Source organism: Salvelinus alpinus, chromosome 15 (assembly GCF_045679555.1).
Source record: "Salvelinus alpinus chromosome 15, SLU_Salpinus.1, whole genome shotgun sequence".
NCBI lineage: Eukaryota > Metazoa > Chordata > Actinopteri > Salmoniformes > Salmonidae > Salvelinus > Salvelinus alpinus.
Window position 1 is genome coordinate 15,020,415 of NC_092100.1, and position 19,514 is coordinate 15,039,928.

At 41.7% G+C, this 19,514-nt stretch overlaps 1 protein-coding gene across 2 annotated transcripts; it reads left to right on the forward strand.

Moving 5' to 3' along the window:
• Positions 1-4,768: 4,768 nt before the first annotated feature.
• Positions 4,769-16,783, forward strand: LOC139539534 (ATP synthase mitochondrial F1 complex assembly factor 1-like). 2 transcript variants are annotated; one of them, XM_071342581.1, is made up of 9 exons: positions 4,769-5,096; positions 9,245-9,353; positions 13,375-13,428; positions 13,567-13,641; positions 13,765-13,815; positions 13,903-13,950; positions 14,400-14,495; positions 15,594-15,701; positions 16,060-16,783. In XM_071342581.1, exons 1-9 carry the CDS (start codon positions 4,840-4,842, stop codon positions 16,237-16,239), a joined length of 978 nt encoding a protein of 325 aa, XP_071198682.1. In that variant the 5' UTR covers positions 4,769-4,839; the 3' UTR covers positions 16,240-16,783. The 2 variants fall into 2 exon arrangements, with proteins under 2 accessions (XP_071198682.1, XP_071198683.1); XM_071342582.1 differs by having other exon boundaries at positions 13,579-13,641.
• Positions 16,784-19,514: the final 2,731 nt, after the last annotated feature.

Consider the following 19,514-nt stretch of genomic DNA (forward strand, 5'->3'; position numbering starts at 1 on the left):
CGTGATCGACATGTTGGAGATGCCTGCCCTTGCCGATGACAAACATACCCATTACATGATGCAGCCACCACCATGTGTCACGCCCTGACCTTAGAGATCGTTTTTATGTCTCTATTTTGGTTTGGTCAGGGTGTGAGTTGGGGTGGGCATTCTATGATTTGTGTTTCTATGATTTTCTATTTCTATGTTTTGGCCGGGTATGGTTCTCAATCAGGGACAGCTGTCTATCGTTGTCTCTAAATGGGAACCATACTTAGGTAGCCTTTTTTCCCACCTGTCTTTGTGGGAAGTTGACTTTGTTTAGGGCACATAGCCTTTGAGCTTCACGGTTTGTTTGTTTGTGTAGTGTTTATTGTTTTTGTTCGGCGTCTTGTTTAATAAAGGAACATGTACGTTTACCACGCTGCACCTTAGTCCTCTTTTTACAACAGCCGTGACACCATGCTTGAAAATAAGGTACTCAGTGATGTGTTGTGTTGGATTTGCCCCGAACATAACGCTTGTATTCTGGACAAAAAGTTTATTTCTTTGCCACATTTTTTTCAGTATTACCAGAGACTTTCTTAACCCAGAGGCACAACATCGCAAGACTTCCTGGAACACTTGCGAAACGGACCAAACAGACCAGGCCAGCATTTGAGAAGTAAATGAGAGAAGTGAACAATTCTTCCTTAGTTGTTAATTTTCTCGAAATATAAAAGGCACCGCCTATATTCAAGCCAATGTCTTTAGTATTTGAACATGTTATTACTCCAACCTTGTGAAAGGACAAACTTACACGTTTTCATTTTTGTCAAAAATAACTTTATATCAAAGGAGAGCAGTTCGGCGCTAGACGACCGTTAGACCCGATGACGTGTTTCTACACATGAGCTTAACTAGCCAACGTCGCCATGACATCGCCTACAAGTGTGATCAGGGATTTCTTTTGGAGAAACAGTTTTAGCATATCTTCATACTGTACTGACTTTGGTATTACTTAGGTGCCTTTTTGCAAACAGGATGCATGTTTTGGAATATGTGTATTCTGTACAGGCTTCCTTCTTTTCACTCTGTCCATTAGGTTAGTATTGTGGAGTAACTACAATGTTGTTGATACATCCTCAGTTTTCTCCTATCACAGTCATTAAACTCTAACTGTTTGGTGAAATCACTGAGCAGTTATTTCCTCTCCGGCAACTGCGTTCAGAAGGAAGCCTGTATCTTTGTAGTGACTGGGTGTATTGATACACCATGCAAAGTGTTATTAATAACTTCCCCATGGGATATTCATCGTCTGATTTTTACATTTTTACACATCTACCAATCGGTGCCTTTGTCTGCGAGGTATTGAAAAACCTCCCTGGTCTCTGTGGTTAAATTTGTGCTTGAAATGCACTACTCGATTGAGGGACCTTACAATTATTTGTATGTGTGGCGTACAGAGATGAGGTAGTCATTTAAAAATCATGTTAACCACTATTATTGAACACAGAATGAGTCCATGCAACAAGTGACTTGTTAAGCAGATGTTTAGGCTGGCCATAACAAAGGGGTTGAATACTTCTTGACTTGACATTTCAGCTATTCATTTTTTATTCATTTGTAAACATGTCTACAAACATAATTCCACTTTGACATTATGGGGTATTTTGTGTAGGCCAGTGACACAAAATCTAATTTTAAATTCAGGCTGTAACAGTCAAGGGGTGTGAATACTTTCTGAAGGCACTGTACTACACGCCTTTACCCAAAGCCAAACTACATGCCTATATCCAAACAAACTTAATCCAATCCACTTTTTCATTTTCTCCCCCACAGCTTCGTGGTTACCAGCGGCATTAGCTCCCGTAGCGGCTCTCTGCATTTCACCATAGAACATGGTAATTGGATCCCGCAGTCCATCAACTGCAATACCGGCCTCCAACTGACAGAGGGCGCTGTGAAGACCATTACAACAGACCAGCTGGAGCTCGCAGGCCCAGACGCTGCTGTGGGGAACCTGATCTACGCCCTCACCCAGTCCTCCTGGTACGGCAAACTGCTCCTCAAGGGGTACCCACTAACGGTACTCTGTTTCACCCAAACTGATAACAACCTGGAACTGGCTTACCAGCACTGCCAGGGCAGCCCGGACCAGATTGACAGGTTCAGCCTGCTGCCATCAGATGGTACTAACAGATGATTCATGGAGTACCCGGACCAGATTGACAGGTTCAGCCGGCTGCCATCAGATGGTACTAACAGAGGATACATAGAGTACATCCTCATTGAGAAGCATTAAGGAACATTTGAATATCAGTTTACGTCCTGAATTGAAATGGAATTGACCCCAACCCCGAAGCCTTTTTTCTGTAGCGTCAAGATCCAAATAGACTGAGGGAACATTAGGGTATATCCTTCATTTTCATGTGACACAAAAAAGTATCTAATGTACAAAACTATGGCTGCCACCTTCACCCTTCTAAGCTCAGCTCTCTAACCCATTCTTCACAAACAGAAAAAAAAATTGTCTAACAATTATTTCTTCAAACAATAACCTACAATTCATAAGTAATAATTTCAGCATGAGACATCTTTGTAATTGTAGGCAGAGAGAGAGAGAGAGAGAGAGAGAGAGAGAGAGAGAGAGAGAGAGAGAGAGAGAGAGAGAGAGAGAGAGAGAGAGAGAGAGAGAGAGAGAGAGAGAGAGAGAGAGAGAGAGAGAGAGAGAGAGAGAGAGAGAGAGAGAGAGAGAGAAGAGAGCATTATAACCCAGGCCTCCCTACAGTATTGCATGTTAACCTGTCAGGCTGTTGTGGCCAGGTGGATGGGGCTGCTGCCGTGACACTGTGTACCTCGTCCCTCACCTCTCCTGTGGCCAGCCATGCACTCACATATTCTAGAGCGGTCAGCCAGGCGGAAAACCTGCTGGCCAGCACACCCTGGGCCTCTGAGAGTGTGTGTGTGGGTGGGGGGTGTGCATGTGTGGGGTGTGCATGCAGGTGGAGCAGCCCAGAGTTTCCCGGCCTCGGCCTAGTGGAACTCCCCTCTCTGGCTAGAGTTATGCTCTGCTACCGTGAGCCAAACAACGCAGCGCCTCTCAATGCTCAACCCCTTAAGACTTTATTCTGCATAAGGTACAGTCACATCATGAATAATATCTACTACAGACCTTAGAAGGTATAGTACCGGTACACTCAGTGAATGACAACAAGCAGTACAAATCACTTTTATCCTTTAAATATGTTTAAGCTCTTATTGGTCGCTCTATTGTGTTGTGTGAAATCAGAGAGGACTATATTTGGGCCAAACATAATTTATCGAGTCTGATATTTTCCTAAAATAATGTACCAGAATGTAATACAACATAATAAATATATTTTAAAATATGCATCTTTGATAATTCTACTCTAGAAGTTAACATACAAACGACCAACAATTCTGCTCTCATGAGACATAATCAGAGTGCCCTCTTGTGGGGTTTTGATAGAAGTGCACATGACTCTATATTTACTGTGGTCACTAACGCTGATTCTGGAGAACCACAGGCTATGCAGGCTTTTGTTCTAGCACATCACTAATGTACTTGGTTAATCTAATCACCGAGACATTCATTGGTTGAATTATGTGTGTTAGTGTAGTGCTGGGCAGGAACAAAAAGCCTGCACTCCATGTGGCTGTCCAGGACCAATGTTAATAACCACAATACATAACTGTAGCTTACTGTCACTGTTCATTGAACATAGTGCACTTACACCATCTCACCAAAAGAGGCCACTATCACTACCTGACCACAGAACCCAACCGACATACACTGACTGTACAAAACATTAAAAACAATTTAATCTGCTAAATATGCATATGTGACCAATAACAATTGATGCTGAAGTACTGTATTTCCCTCAGAAGAATGTTGTTTCTTACCAACCTGACTTGCCTAGTTAAATAAATGTTAAATAAAATAAAAATCTTAACGTTCGCTGAACTATGAGAACATTTCCAATGTCAAACCAGTTGGTGAACGTTCCTAGAACATAAATTAAATGTAGCCATCTTTGAACTTTTACAAAATACCAAGAAACGATTCATTTTTTTGTCAAGTTCCTTAAATGTGCTGAGAATGTTCACAAACCAAGCAACTATTCTACACCATTCCCAGAAAGTTGTGGGAAGGTTGTATACAAAATTACCATAGGACAACCACGCTCTCACCAAGCTCTAAGAAACGTATGGTTCTCAGAACGTTATGTACTAGCTGGGATCTCTCAGAAAAAAGATAGGCCATGTCCACGATAGGGAAATTAAAAACTACAAATTAGATTTCAGTGCTTGAAAAGGTTGGGCTTGTTTTGTTCATATTTACAGTTATTAACGTGAAGTTTAATTTTTTTATTTAACCTTTATTTAACTAGGCAAGTCAGTTAAGAACAAATTCTTATTTACAATGACAGCCTACCAAAAGGCAAAAGGCCTCCTGCAGGGATTCTGGCTGAGATTTTTTAAAAGTAATACAAATAACATATAAATATAGGACAAAACGTTGTTCTGTATATTTATCTCATGTATTACTTTTACTTGGGTTACATGCACGGATGAATTGGAGAATTCTCACATACTCTGTCTGTGCCATTGCTGTTGCATTCCAAGCTTGTTTTGATGCATTCCAAACTAATTTTGAAATGAATGCACATATTATGCACATATTATGCACATATTATGTGTTATACATATTATTATGTTCCTGTAGTGATTTTGGGACATTTGTGGATTGAATTAAAATTCTTAAACTACTTTAAAAATGTGAAGGCCATTTAATTGTTATATAGGCCTTTCTCATAATTGTAATTGACACAGTACAGATCCTCGGAACGAATTTTTATGTTGACATTGTTTCTTTACGGCGTGTTATTTATGTGCGACGACGGCGAAGTGGGGAAGATGGCGGCGGCCATGGTGCAAATGTCTTGTTTGTACCGTGGGATGCTAGCGGTCAGGGCAACTGGAATCCGACCGCACATCCCAGGCCTGGTGCCGTCGCAGTTTCGAGCATTTTCTGTGAAGAAGGAGAAAGAGCCGGAACTGGAGGACAATCCATATTATAATAAATATCAGGAAAAGATCAGAAAGCTACGGAGGTAACGTTATAAGCGAATAAAGTCACACGCTAGCAAATATTAGTTTAACGTTAGCTTGCTAATTTACCTACATTACATGGCAATAACACTGGGTGCTAGCTAATCTTGGTGTGCAACTTTCACTGTTTGTTAAATTAATTTCCCATGTGTAGTCAGCTAGCCAAGTCTTGCCAACTGTTAGCTAGCAGGGGTGTAATCATTAGTCCAGACCGTTTTGCTACGAAAACGAGTTATTGGACAAATTCAGGTTGGTCCCGTTTCGTTTGGTTCCTAGTGAATACACCCCTGGTCTCAAGGTTTTATTCATTACGTCTTCGGAAAAAAAATTACCGTTTGATAACCAAACGTAACGGGGAGGAACCTATCTGAATTTGCCAAATAACTACTTTTCCAAAACGTTGTCCGTTTGGAGTAAACGGTTTGTTGACGTTTTGCAACAGAATAGGCATAATGAATACACCCCAGCTAGATAACGATATCTTGGCTTGTGACACGAATGGTACAGCGTGAGATGAAGGGTTATAAATGATTGTTGATTGCTGCATATTTCTCATCCTTGCTAATGCTTTGTCAACTGAGTGTGGCGTGTATAGGCTTTTTGTTCCAGTGTAGTACTAACTTGCTATCTGAACTAGAGGCCTTCACGGGTCCACCCCAACCTGATGACTCGGGGTTCCAAAAATCAGTACTTGACCATTGGAGTCCTGTTGTGGCCAATTTTAAATGACAAACAAAAATGTATCATATTTACATTTTATTCTTTATTCACTAGAATAGCCGGGCCTCGAGGCATCCCAATTCAGCTGACGCCTGTGTAACAGTATAACTTTAGACCGTCCCCTCGCCCCGACACGGGCGCGAACCAGGGACCCTCTGCACACATCAACAACTGACACCCACGAAGCGTCGTTACCCATCGCTCCACAAAAGCCGCGGCTCTTGCAGAGCAAGGGGAAACCCTACTTCAGGTCTCAGAGCAAGTGACGTAACCGATTGAAATGCTATTAGCGCGTACCCGCTAACTAGCTAGCCATTTCACATCCGTTACACTCACCCCCCTTTCAACCTCCTCCTTTTCCGCAGCAACCAGTGATCCGGGTCAACAGCATCAATGTAACAGTATAACTTTAAACCGTCCCCTCGCCCCGACCCGGGCGCGAACCAGGGACCTTCTGCACACATCAACAACGGTCGCCCACGAAGCATCGTTACCCATCGCTCCACAAAAGCCACGGCTCTTGCAGAGCAAGGGGAAACCCTACTTCAGGTCTCAGAGCAAGTGACGTAACCGATTGAAATGCTATTAGCGCGTACCCGCTAACTAGCTAGCCATTTCACATCCGTTACACCTGCCTCAACATTCCAATGCTATCGCAAAATGTATCCGTTGGTTGTTTATGAAGGTCTTAGGTGATATTAGAATACGATTTTTTTATTATTATTTCAAAGAATACAAAAGCATTTATTAATCTATAAATGAAAAACCATTAACACAATTCAAGTGTTTATTTATAAATAGGCTACATTTTAATATACGCCATCACAAAGAAATCCATTATTTTTAATTTAGGCAGGTCTTAAGGAACAATATGAAAATGTATTTAAAAAACAGAATAGCATATTTTGAATTTAATTATGTTAGTGCTTTTGAGTGTCGTGAGTGCCACTGCAATTCTGACAAAAAGGTCTATTTTCAAGCAGAGCTCATCCACAAATGTTTCTTCTTTGCTAGTTGTTTGGCAAAGATAGGTTATTTGGAAACATCAGAATCTGCTCTTTTTGATTAGTATATAAATATCAACACGTCTAACATGCATGTGACTGTAGGAGGATCTGGAAAAAGTTGCCTTTTGGTGCTCTTTCCAGACCCAGTCCTCCCTGGGCGCTGTGGCTTGGATTACTTTTCTTTCAAACCAAACTTAAGGCTGTGTAGGCTAATTCTATAAAACGGATATATACAGCTCTGGAAAAAAATTAAGAAACCACTGCAAAATTATCAGTTTCTCTGGTTTTACTATTTATAGGTATGTGTTTGAGTAAAATGTCCTCTTGCTCAGTTGTGCACCGGGGCCTCCCACTCTTTCTATTCTGGTTAGAGCCAGTTTGAGCTGTTCTGTGAAGAGTAGTGCACAGCGTTTTACGAAATCTTCAGTTTCTTGGCAAATTCTCACATGGAATAGCCTTCATTTCTCTGAACAAGAATAGACTGACGAGTTTCAGAAGAAGGTCTTTGTTTCTGGCCATTTTGAGCCTGTAATCGAACCCACAAATGCTGATGCTCCAGATACTCAACTAGTCTAAAGAAGGCCGGTTTTATTGCTTCTTTAATCAGAACAACAGTTTTCAGCTGTGCTAACAAAATTGAAAAAGGGTTTTCTAATGATCAATTAGCCTTTTAAAATGATAAACTTGGATTTGCTAACACAACGTGCCATTAGAACACAGGAGTGATGGTTGCTGATAATGGGCCGTTTCAAGCTACAATAGTCATTAACAATGTCTACACTGTATTTCTGATCAATTTGATGTTAATTTAATGGACAAAAAAACAAGGACATTTCTAAGTGACCCCAAACTTTTGAACGGTAGTGTATATCTACATTTAATTTGTAACAAAAAAATATTATGCTCGTTAGACCTGAATTATAGCCTACCAAACAGGCTATACACTGAGTGTACAAAACATTAGGAACACCTTCCTAATATTGAGTTGCACCCCCTATTTTCCTCAGAACAGCCTCAATTTATTGGGGGCATGGACTCTACAAGGTGTCAAAAGCATTCCACAGGGATGCTGGCCCATGTTGACGCCAATGCTTCTCACAGTTTTCAAATTGGCTGGATGTTCTTTGGATGGTGGACTGTTCTTCAACCCAGAAGCTTTGCAGTTCTTGACACACTCAAACCGGTGCACCTGACACCAACTACCATACCCCGTTCAAAGGCACTTCAATCTTTTGTCTAGCCCATTCACCCTCTGAATAGCGCACATACACAATCCCTTGTCTCAAGCCTTAAAAATCCTAATTTAACCTGTCGCCTCCCCTTCATCTACACTGATTGAAGTGGATTTAACAAGGGACATCAATTAAGGGATCATAGCTTTCACCTGGTCATTCTGTCATGGAGCGAGCAGGTGTTCTTAATGTTTTGTACACTCAGTATAGCCTACCTTATTAAGTCTAAATACATTTTTATCAAAACAGTTTAATAGGCTAGAATTTGATGGTGCACAAATTAAAAATAATAGAGAATATTAGGTTACAGACGAAACTGAACTATGCGCTGCTCTGTCTAGCAAGTGGTCATCATCCCATAAAATCATCCTCTAATACAACTTTTATGAAAATACTATGCTTTAGACAAATCGTTATTTTTGATACAAAAAAATTGTCCATGTTTTGCTTGTTTCTTCAGCAATACATTTTTTTTAAATCTTTCGGGATGCATTTTTTATTTTACCTTTATTTAACTAGCCAAGTCAGTTAAGAACAAATTCTTATTTTCAATGACGGCCTAGGAACAGTGGGCTAACTGCCTTGTTCAGGGGCAGAACAACAGATTTTTACCTTGTCAGCTCGGGGATTCGATCTTGCAACCTTCCGGTTACTAGTCCAACGCTCTAACCACTAGGCTACCTGCCGCCCCATTTGGATCCAATACAGACCCAACCCAACTTGGACCCGGGTCTCTCTAATCTATGACATGTTTGGGTCGGATCTGGTCGTGTGTGTGTATGTATGGGGATTTTGCAGGTCTCATTTTTGAGACCCAAGAACACTTCTAATTTGAACTTTCTACTACTCGGTACTTACCCTCCTGATTCAACTAACTTAATCAAGAGAATTCATTTATTTTTTTGTACTGGGCAGGAACAAAAGCTTGCACATACCAGGACAAGGATTGAGTGACAGTACTAATAACTACTAGCCGAAGCTAACTTTGATATTGTAGAGCTTGTAAGTCTTTTGTCCTGGTCTGGATAATTAAAGGTCTAACTGAAGTCATGACAGTCACTCTCCTCTGAGATGTTTCCTGCTACAAAATAAACTGTTCTTTTCGCCATTTTGTCTTTTCATATCTAGGCTGAACTGTAACTTAGTTTTGAACTTACGGATTTCCTAACCAGCCTTTATTTATTTTTTCAGTGCCAAACCGCAGGAGTTCAATGCTCGACTCGAGAAGCGAAATGAAATTAAACGGGAGCCACTCGGACACTCCAAACAATCAGAGTTCGTCAAACTCATGGAGCAGGAGGTAGGTTACTAAGTTCTGAGGTTATATTGACCTTAGTCTCTTGGACCTGACGGGTGATGGCAAGCAAGTCTACAGTCTAAGAGAACCCAGTGTTTTGATTTTGGAAATTGACCTCGCAGTCCGAGCTGGTTGTCTGGGTGGTTGGTCCTTATAAAAAAAAAAATATATATATATATTCTGGGTTCATGATTTCACCTGACTCATGCGCACAACCATGTAAGCACGAGCTGGGCTGGTGTGCGTTAATGGTGTGTATTTACATTGTGTGGTCATGCTTCAGGTTATAGGAATCTGAACCCACTACCAGCGTTTTGAGAAGTTTAATAATCATTCCTAGCGTCGTTTGGACCAACCACCCAGATAAACAGTAGAGTAAGTTCCAATGTAATTGGAGGGGTTGAGAGAAGACCGGACACAGCAATGTATCAGACGGTACCTAGCAAGGGTTAGCATTAGCTAGCTATCACCGGCCCAGCTATTAAGCTAAAGAAAGTTTTCACACAACTTGAATTTTTCCACAATTCAGCCTGAATTTAAAATGGATATTCATTGAGGTTTTGTGCCACCGATCAACACACAATACCCTACAATGTGGAATTTTGTTTTTAGAAATTTGCTGAAATGTCTTGAATCAATAAGTTGCATGGACTCACTCTGAGTGCAATAAATCAAATCAAATCAAATCAAAAATCAAATCAAATCAAATTTTATTAGTCACATACACATGGTTAGCAGATGTTAATGCGAGTGTAGCGAAATGCTTGTGCTTCTAGTTCCGACAATGCAGTAATAACCAACAAGTAATCTAACCTAACAATTCCACAACTACTACCTTATACACACACACAAGTGTAAAGGGATAAAGAATATGTACATAAAGATATATGAATGAGTGGTGGTACAGAACGGCATGGCAAGATGCAGTAGATGGTATAGAGTACGGTATATACATATGAGATGAGTACTGTAGGGTATGTAAACATAAAGTGGCATAGTTTAAAGTGGCTAGTGGTACATGTATTACATAAAGATGGCAAGATGCAGTAGATGATATAGAGTACAGTATATACATATGAGATGGGTAATGTAGGGTATGTAAACATTATATTAAGTGGCATTGTTTAAAGTGGCTAGTGGTACATTTTTACATAATTTCCATCAATACCCATTTTTAAAGTGGCTGGAGTTGAGTCAGTATGTTGGCAGCGGCCGCTAAATGTTAGTGGTGGCTGTTTAACAGTCTGATGGCCTTGAGATAGAAGCTGTTTTTCAGTCTCTCGGTCCCTGCTTTGATGCACCTGTACTGACCTCGCCTTCTGGATGATAGCGGGGTGAACAGGCAGTGGCTTGGGTGGTTGTTGTCCTTGATGATCTTTATGGCCTTCCTGTGACATCGGGTGGTGTAGGTGTCCTGGAGGGCAGGTAGTTTGCCCCCGGTGATGCGTTCTGCAGACCTCACTACCCTCTGGAGAGCCTTACGGTTGTGGGCGGAGCAGTTGCCGTACCAGGCGGTGATACAGCCCGACAGGATGCTCTCGATTGTGCATCTGTAGAAGTTTGTGAGTGCTTTTGGTGACAAGCCGAATTTCTTCAGCCTCCTGAGGTTGAAGAGGCGCTGCTGCGCCTTCTTCACAACGCTGTCTGTGTGGGTGGACCAATTCAGTTTGTCCGTGATGTGTACACCGAGGAACTTAAAACTTTCCACCTTCTCCACTACTGACCCGTCGATGTGGATAGGGGGGTGCTCCCTCTGCTGTTTCCTGAAGTCCACAATCATCTCCTTTGTTTTGTTGACGTTGAGTGTGAGGTTATTTTCCTGACACCACACTCCGAGGGCCCTCACCTCCTCCCTGTAGGCCATCTCGTCGTTGTTGGTAATCAAGCCTACCACTGTAGTGTCATCCGCAAACTTGATGATTGAGTTGGAGGCGTGCATGGCCACGCAGTCGTGGGTGAACAGGGAGTACAGGAGAGGGCTCAGAACGCACCCTTGTGGGGCCCCAGTGTTGAGGATCAGCGGGGTGGAGATGTTGTTACCTACCCTCACCACCTGGGGGCGGCCCGGCAATAATAGTGGTTAACATGGTTTTTGAACGATTACCCTATCTCTGTACCCGACACATACAATTGTCTGTAAGTTCCCTCGGTCGAGTAGTGAATTTCAACCACAAAGACCAAGGAGGTTTACCAATGCCTCACAGAGAAGGGAACCTATTGGTAGAAAGGTAAAAAAAAAGCAGACATTGAATATCCCTTTGAGCTTGGTGATGTTATTAATAACACTTTGGATGGTGTATCAATACACCCAGTCACTACAAAGATACAGGCTTCCTTCTGAACGCAGTTGCCAGAGAGGAAAAAAACTGCTTGGGGATTTCAGCTTGAGGCCAATGGTGACTGTAAAAGAGTTTGAGAATTGAATGGCTGTGATAGGCGAAAACTGAGGATGTATCAACAAATTGTAGTTACTCCACAATACTAACCTAATGGACAGAGTGAAAAGAAGGAAGCCTGTACAGAATACACATATTCCAAAACATGCATCCTGTTTGCAATAAGGCACTAAAGTAATGTACTTTTTGCCCAGAATACAAAACATTATGTTTGTGGAAAATCCAACACATCACTGAGTACCAATCTTCAAATTTTTAAGCATGGTGATGGCTGCATCATGTTACGGGAATGCTTGTCATCAGCAAGGACTGGGAGTTTTTTTAGGATAAAAATAAACGGAATAGAGCTAAGCACAGACAAAATCCTAGAGGTAAATCTGGTTGTCTGCTTTCCAACAGACACTGGGAAACAAATTCACCTTTCAGCAGCACAATAACCTAAAACATAAGGCCAAATATACACTGGAGTTGCTTACTATGATAACATTGAATGTTCCTGAGTGGCCTAATTAGTTTTGGCTTAAATTGGCTTGAACATTTATGGCAAGTCTTGAAAATGGATGTCTGGCAGTGATCAACAACCGCCTTGACAGAGCTTGAAGTTGCTCTGGATACGAGTTCCTGCTAAATGACTAAAATGTAAATGGGTTGAAAAAAATTATAATGGGCAAATATTGTACAATGCAGGTGTGCAAAGCTTGTAGAGGCTTACTCAAAAAGACTTGCAGCTATAATCGCTGCCAAAGTTGATTCTAACATGTATTAACTCAGGGGGTTGAATACTTATCTAATCATGATGTATTAGTAGATAACATTTTTCTTCCACTTTGATATTTGAGTATTTTGTGTAGATTGTAAAAAAAGAGAGAGAATTAAATCCATTTTAATCCCAATTTATAACATAACAAAATGTGGAAAAGTCAAGGGGTGTGAATACTTTCTGAAGGCTCTGTATATTGACCCTAGTGGTCCAAGGCACTGCATCACAGTGCAAGAGGCGTCACTGGTGGTGACGCCTCCAGTGGTGGAACAAACTACCTCACGACGCCAGGTCAGCGGAGTCAATCACCACCTTCCGGAGACACCTGAAACCCCACCTCTTTAAGGAATACCTAGGATAGGATAAAGTAATCCTTCTAACCCCCCCCCCCCCCCTTAAAAGAGTTAGATGCACTATTGTAAAGTGGTTGTTCCACTGGATATCATAAGGTGAATGCACCAATTTGTAAGTCGCTCTGGATAAGAGCGTCTGCTAAATGACTTAAATGTAAATGTCACTACAGTCACTGGTTCGATTACAGGCTGTATCACATCCGGCCGTGATTGGTAGTCCCATAGGGCGGCACACAATTGGCCCAGCGTCGTCCGGGTTTGGCCGGGGTAGGTCGTCATTGTAAATAAGAATTTGTTCTTAACTGACTTGCCAATATAACACCTTTTGTTGGGTGTAATGGATTACCCTCCGCTGCTTAGAAGGGTGTCCCACGGTTGTAGAATTCTTTACACTGAAACAATGTTTTTGCCAACCCCTAGATGCTCTGACAGCCTTTGTGCCAATATGCCCTACATAAGGAAACACTGTTTGATTGACATCCATTTATATGCAACAAATCTTATCTTATTTGCAGTTAGAGAAGCGTGACAACCAGGCTGATGGTTCAGGCAGATTCACCAAAGACAAGGTGAGAAGTCAAATCGGTGTATTAATATAATTTGCATAATCCGGTTGAATTTTGTGTACTGCTTTACACTAGGTTTTAAAGCCCATTGCTTTGTATGAGGGTAAATCACCCTGTCCACCTGGATAATGCCATTTAAAGTTTATTGCACAGACCCTAGGATCTATCCTGAACTTGGACTTGATCCAGGATAAGTCTGGAGAAGAAATTGCAGAGGTACGTGTTTAAGTGTTTAGAGTAATTCAAACCTTGCATATCTATGTAAAGAATGTTATTTTTCATGTTTTCATAAGAGGAATAAAATACATTTTTTTTGTGTAACTTTCATTTTGTTTTCAGCTTTGGAGGCAGTATTATGCCACAAAAGACACCATAAGCGCTGTCATACCAGTAAGTTTGCAGTTTTGTCGGATAACACTTTTGACAGTAGTTTAACAAATGCATAATTACAATGACATAATTCTTGCTGTATTTTAGGCTCACGTTTTTGAAGTCATTTTCAACAGAGCTAAGTGCAACCCTGTGGTAAGCATCTCCATGCTTTGTGCCTAGTAGAACTCTACTGTAGTTTGTTCAAAGGTTGATGATAAAGCAGTGTGTTTACAATGACTGCACACAATTTGGCAAACAAATTGTTTGCCAATTTGTGTGGCATGGTGACAGAGCAGATGTGGTTGTTTGAGGAGTAACATGCAGGAAAGGACACTTGATGGCAGTATTGTACAAGTAAAGAAAGGGAAGCTTTAATATTCAGCGCTTCCATAACATGTTAACCACAACCTGAATAATGTATGGACAACAGTGAATTGAGATGATTGAATCCCAGCATTTCAATATTTTTTTAGAAATGTTATACTCATGAGTCCACTATTGGAACTCATGTTGAATGGTTTTAATCTGTCTGAAAGTTGAATACAAAAACATTTAAAGGTATTACTCACCTGTATAACAATGTGTTACTGCCCTACATCCAGTTCCTGTATGCGTTACCCCAAAAGGAGGGCTATGAATTTTTCCTGGGGCAGTGGTCGGACCACGAGCTGCATTTCACGTCCCTGATCAATGTCCAGGTAACTCCTATACCTCCTCTTTTAATGTTTTATTTATTTAACCTTTATTTAACTAGGCAAGTCAGTTAAGAACAAATTCTTATTTACAATGATGGCCTACACCGGCCAAACCCTAACCCGGACGATGCTGGGCCAATTGTGCGCCGCCCTATGGGACTCCCGATCACGGCCGGTTGTGATACAGCCTGGAATTGAACCAGGGTGTCTGTAGTGACTTCTCAAGCACTGACATGCAGTGCCTTAGACCGCTGCGCCACTCGGGAGCCCCTCTTCATCCTAGTTCACCCAAACAGCACCATAGGTTTCAACACTGAACAAAAATATAAAAACAACATGCAACAATTTCATATAAGGAAATCAGTCAATTCAAATAAATAAATTAGACCCTAATCTATGGATTTCAGCCAATCAGAATAAATTTTTCCCCACAACAGGGCTTTATTACAGGCAGAAATACTCCACAGTTTCATCAGCTGTCCGGGTGGCTGGTCTCAGACAATCCAGCAGGTGACGAAGCTGGATGTGGAGGTCCTGAGCTGGCGTGGTTACATGTGGTCTGCTGTTGAGGCCGGTTGGATGTACTGCCAAATTCTCTAAAACCACCTTAGGTCGCCTTATGATAGAGAAATGAACATTCAATTCTCTGGCAACAGCTCTGGTGGACATTCCTGCAACAACATGCCAATTTCACATCCCTCAACTTGAGACAGCTGTGGCATTGTGTTGTGTGACAATACTGCACATTTAAGAGTGGCCTTTCCCCCCCCCCCAGCACAAGGTTGACTTGTCTAATGATCATGCTGTTTAACCAGCTTCTTGATATGCCACACCTGTCAAGTGGATGGATTATCTTGGCAAAGGAGAAATGCTCACTGACAGGGATGTAAACAAATTTGTGCACAACATTTGAGAGAAATAAGCTTTTTTGTGCGTATGGAACATTTCTGTGATCTTTTTATTTTAACTTTCCGTGTTGCGTTTATTTTGGTTCAGTATTTGATGTATAGAAATACGATTATAGTCCTAGATCACTTGTATTATCTGTGGTGTAGATTCTATACTATATTGACTCTGGTGTTTCCCTGACTCCCTCCACAGACCATGGGAGAGCACGCCCCCAGTCAGTTGATCCTCTACCACTATTCTGACCTGCAGAAAGACAAGGGTGTAGTGCTCATGACTGCCGAGATGGACCCTAAATTCATGGTAAGCTGTTTCTAATAAGCCATTGTACATGATGTAATACCACTTTAAAAATCCATAACAAGAATGATGTTGAGGTCAATGTTAGAAGGCAGCTGTTATACTCCACATTCAACAATAGCTTTACTCATACAGGCTAATCACTACTGTATACACACGACACATTTAATCAATTATATCAACAACTGTGCAATGTGGAATGGTAATTAGTCAAGTAGTTGTTCTGTAGATTACAACAATGTCATTCACCTCTGGTATTTTTTACACTGTAATTACCAGAACTTTTTCTAATGTATAGCTTGTTTAATTTGGTTTGGTCCAAGTGGAGGAAGGCTTTTAACCAAATACTCCTGTTTTGCAGACAGTACATCTGGCTCAGTGCTTGGCCAATCAGGTGCAGCTGTTCTACGGAACCCAGCGGCAGGAGATCTTTCGATTGGTGGAGACCTTCAACCACAAACCAGCTGACTTTAAACACATGGCAGTGATCGCTGAGTTGGAACAGAGTGGCGTCAATCCTGCGCTCTCCTCTGGGAACTAGATCAAGAGTTGTCAGACTGTGAAATTATGCTCCAATTTACCAAGGGATTGGCACATGGTCATTCATTTGGAGCCAATCTTGCGTTTGCGAAAATGACGTCTTTTGCTTGGCACTAATGACCTGGTTGACCAGATGCATCAGTCAAAATTTATGCTAAATTCCCGGGCATAGATGATGTAATGAATCAATGTTATTTAATCTTATCAAAGCCTTAAATGTTCTTTTTCACCTCGCCCCTGTCCATCTTACTGTTGTACTTGACAGTAGTATTCCTGTCAGAACCCAATCTGTAACCCATATAAGGCACTCTATACTGTACATAGGCCTGTAGTCAAATGTAATGCTCTATGACCCCTTGTGGAAGGCAGTGCTCTATACACGGAATAGGGTGCCATTTCGTGTATGGTGTATCCCCTTCCAAATATTCTTGTTATTTTTATATAGAATAACAGCAGGAATTTGGCTTTCAAAACAATGAAGTGTACAATGAGATTTCGTACATAAGTATATTTGTACATATAAGTAAAAGAAAAAAGTGAAGTCCTCTCACTGTCAACTGTGTTTATTTTCAGCAAACTTAACATGTGTAAATATTTGTATGAACATAAGATTCAACAACTGAGACATAAACTGAACAAGTTCCATAGACATGTGACTAACAGAAATGGAATAATGTGTCTCTGAACAAAGGGGGGTCAAAATCAAAAGTAACAGTCAGTATCTGGTGTGGCCACCAGCTGCATTAAGTACTGCTGTAGAAAAGGCCCATGGAGTTGGTGGAATAATCCTTTAATTCATGGCGCTTTAATTAGGTCAGGTGGAAATGACCGACAGATCTCATCCCCATAAAAGGAGGAAATCGCCATTGCCCGATCTCGCTGCTTTCTCTTCCTTAACTCTGTCTAATCCAGAAGTTCTGTGCGTCCATGAATCCACGTAAATCCACAGACTCTGTTACCTTTCATCTGAACTATCTGTTGCGATCGGGAGAGTGGGCCATCATTACACAAACATATTGTGTAATGTGAATGGTCAATGATCACGGCCCTACGCATCATCATAGGCCAATTATGCAATCGATATGGTTAATATGTAATGAAATTAATTACATGTACACATGAAGACACTTGAAAGGGTGAAATGAGAAATGTCATTGTTTGCTGAACTGATCGACTTTGATATCAAACTAATAGGGATAATAGATTGAATAACCATTCACTGTTTGGATTCTTTTATGATAAATAGTTACGAGCCTAAATGACTCACGGATGATTACTTTTGACTTCTTAATGAACTGGATTGTTGAATTCCCTAAATTATGTTAATAATGAATGATTATGATTTGATCTTTGTGATTATGAATTTGATTGGATACATGTTATTTTGTTTCCTTTGTTATGCAGCACAGACTACTCAGTAAATATACCACTTTATGGTTAAAGGAATTTCTGCCTCAGTCTCATCCATTCCTCTGTCACCTGACACGTGACCACCTGTTCACCTTCACTGTCAGTCATCCTACCTGTCCAGCTACCCACACAGATTCCACTAATCTTTCAATGGTCCTTCGGTTTGGATGATGACTGAACCAAAAACAGGTGAAAAGGAAATGGAAGAGGAGAGGGAAGAATTGTCTCCACTGGAAGGAAGAAGAGAGGAGGAGAGAGCAGCTGAGGGAAAGGTCTTGGAACAAAGGAAATATCCAGGAGCTAAGCCTAAAGCAACAAAGGCTTCATCCTCAAGCACCAGAAGAACCAGGCAAGCACCTGGTTATCTTAAGGATTATGTGGTCGAGTTTCCCACATCAAAGGGCAAGCCCACCAGAGCTCAAAGTGGTGATGGATCAATTGTACGTTTCAGCCATCAACCATCCCCCCTGAGCCAAGGACCGGGAACTGCTTTGGAGCAGGAAAGTGGTCTACAGGAAGAACCCATGGAGGTGACCCCCACAGCGCAGGTCAACCAGCTTCCTGAGGCAGGCTCCGCTCACTCCTTAACTAAAGGGAAATCGTCGAGGCACTCTAGACGGAGAGAGAGTTCGACCAGTAGATACCCCTTTGGAAGTGGCCATGGCAGCCGCCATTCACTAGCCCTCAGCGATTCACAGACCGCTGTCCTACAAGAGAGGATGAAACTATTAGTGTTGGAGGAAATTGAGCGTCAGATTGGAACGACAGGCTGATGAACGATGTCACCAATTGGATGTGCAGGCCCGTAGAGCTCTACAGGAAAGGGAATTCATTGCCAAGCAAGAAGGGAATTGGAGTAGGCACGAATGGTCTCATCCTTCCTGGAGAGGAACGACCTGACCTGTCTGCCTTTCTTTCCCAATTAGCCCCTCTGGTACAGCATGGCACACAGTCCCCGGAGGCTCACAGCGATGGTGGGTTTGTGCACATAGGTGACGTTGTTGCCGGTGATGTCTGGTGAGGACCTGCCTTACAACAGGCTTACAAGCCCTCAGTCCAGCCTCTCTCAGCCTATTGCGTACAGTCTGAGCACTGATGGAGGGATTGTGCGTTCCTGGTATAACTCGGGCAGTTGTTGCCATCCTGTACCTGTCCCGCAGGTGTGATGTTCGGCTGTACAGATCCTGTGCAGGTGTTGTTACACGGGGTCTGCCACTGCGAGAACGATCAGCTGTCCGTCCTGTCTCCCTGTAGCGCTGTCTTAGGCATCTCACAGTACGGACATTGCAATTTATTGCCCTGGCCACATCTGCAGTCCTCATGCCTCCTTGCAGCATGCGTAACGCACGTTCACTCAGATGAGCAGGGACCCTGGGCATCTTTCTTTTGGTGTTTTTCAGAGTCAGTAGAAAGGTCTCTTTAGTGTTCTAAGTTTTCATAACGGTGACCTTAATTGCCTACCGTCTGTAAACTGTTAGTGTCTTAACAACCATTCCACAGGTGCATGTTCGTTAATTGTTTATGGTTCATTGAACAAGCGTGGGAAACGGTGTTTAAACCCTTTACAATGAAGATCTGTGCAGTTATTTGGATTTTAACAAATTATCTTTGAAAGACAGTGTCCTGAAAAGGGGACGCTTCTTTTTTTGCTGAGTTTATATTGTAGATTAACTGTGTAATACTGAAAGAATGGTTAGACAATTTCTGTGTTCATTTATTATACATAGTTGCAACTTGAGCGTTATGACTGGCCACATACAGTATCATTCACCTGTTGCACCCATTTATTTATTGTTACAATAAATTCAAAAGGAACGTTCATAACATGCAAAATAGCTACCCTGGTTTGTACGGTTATGAACAATG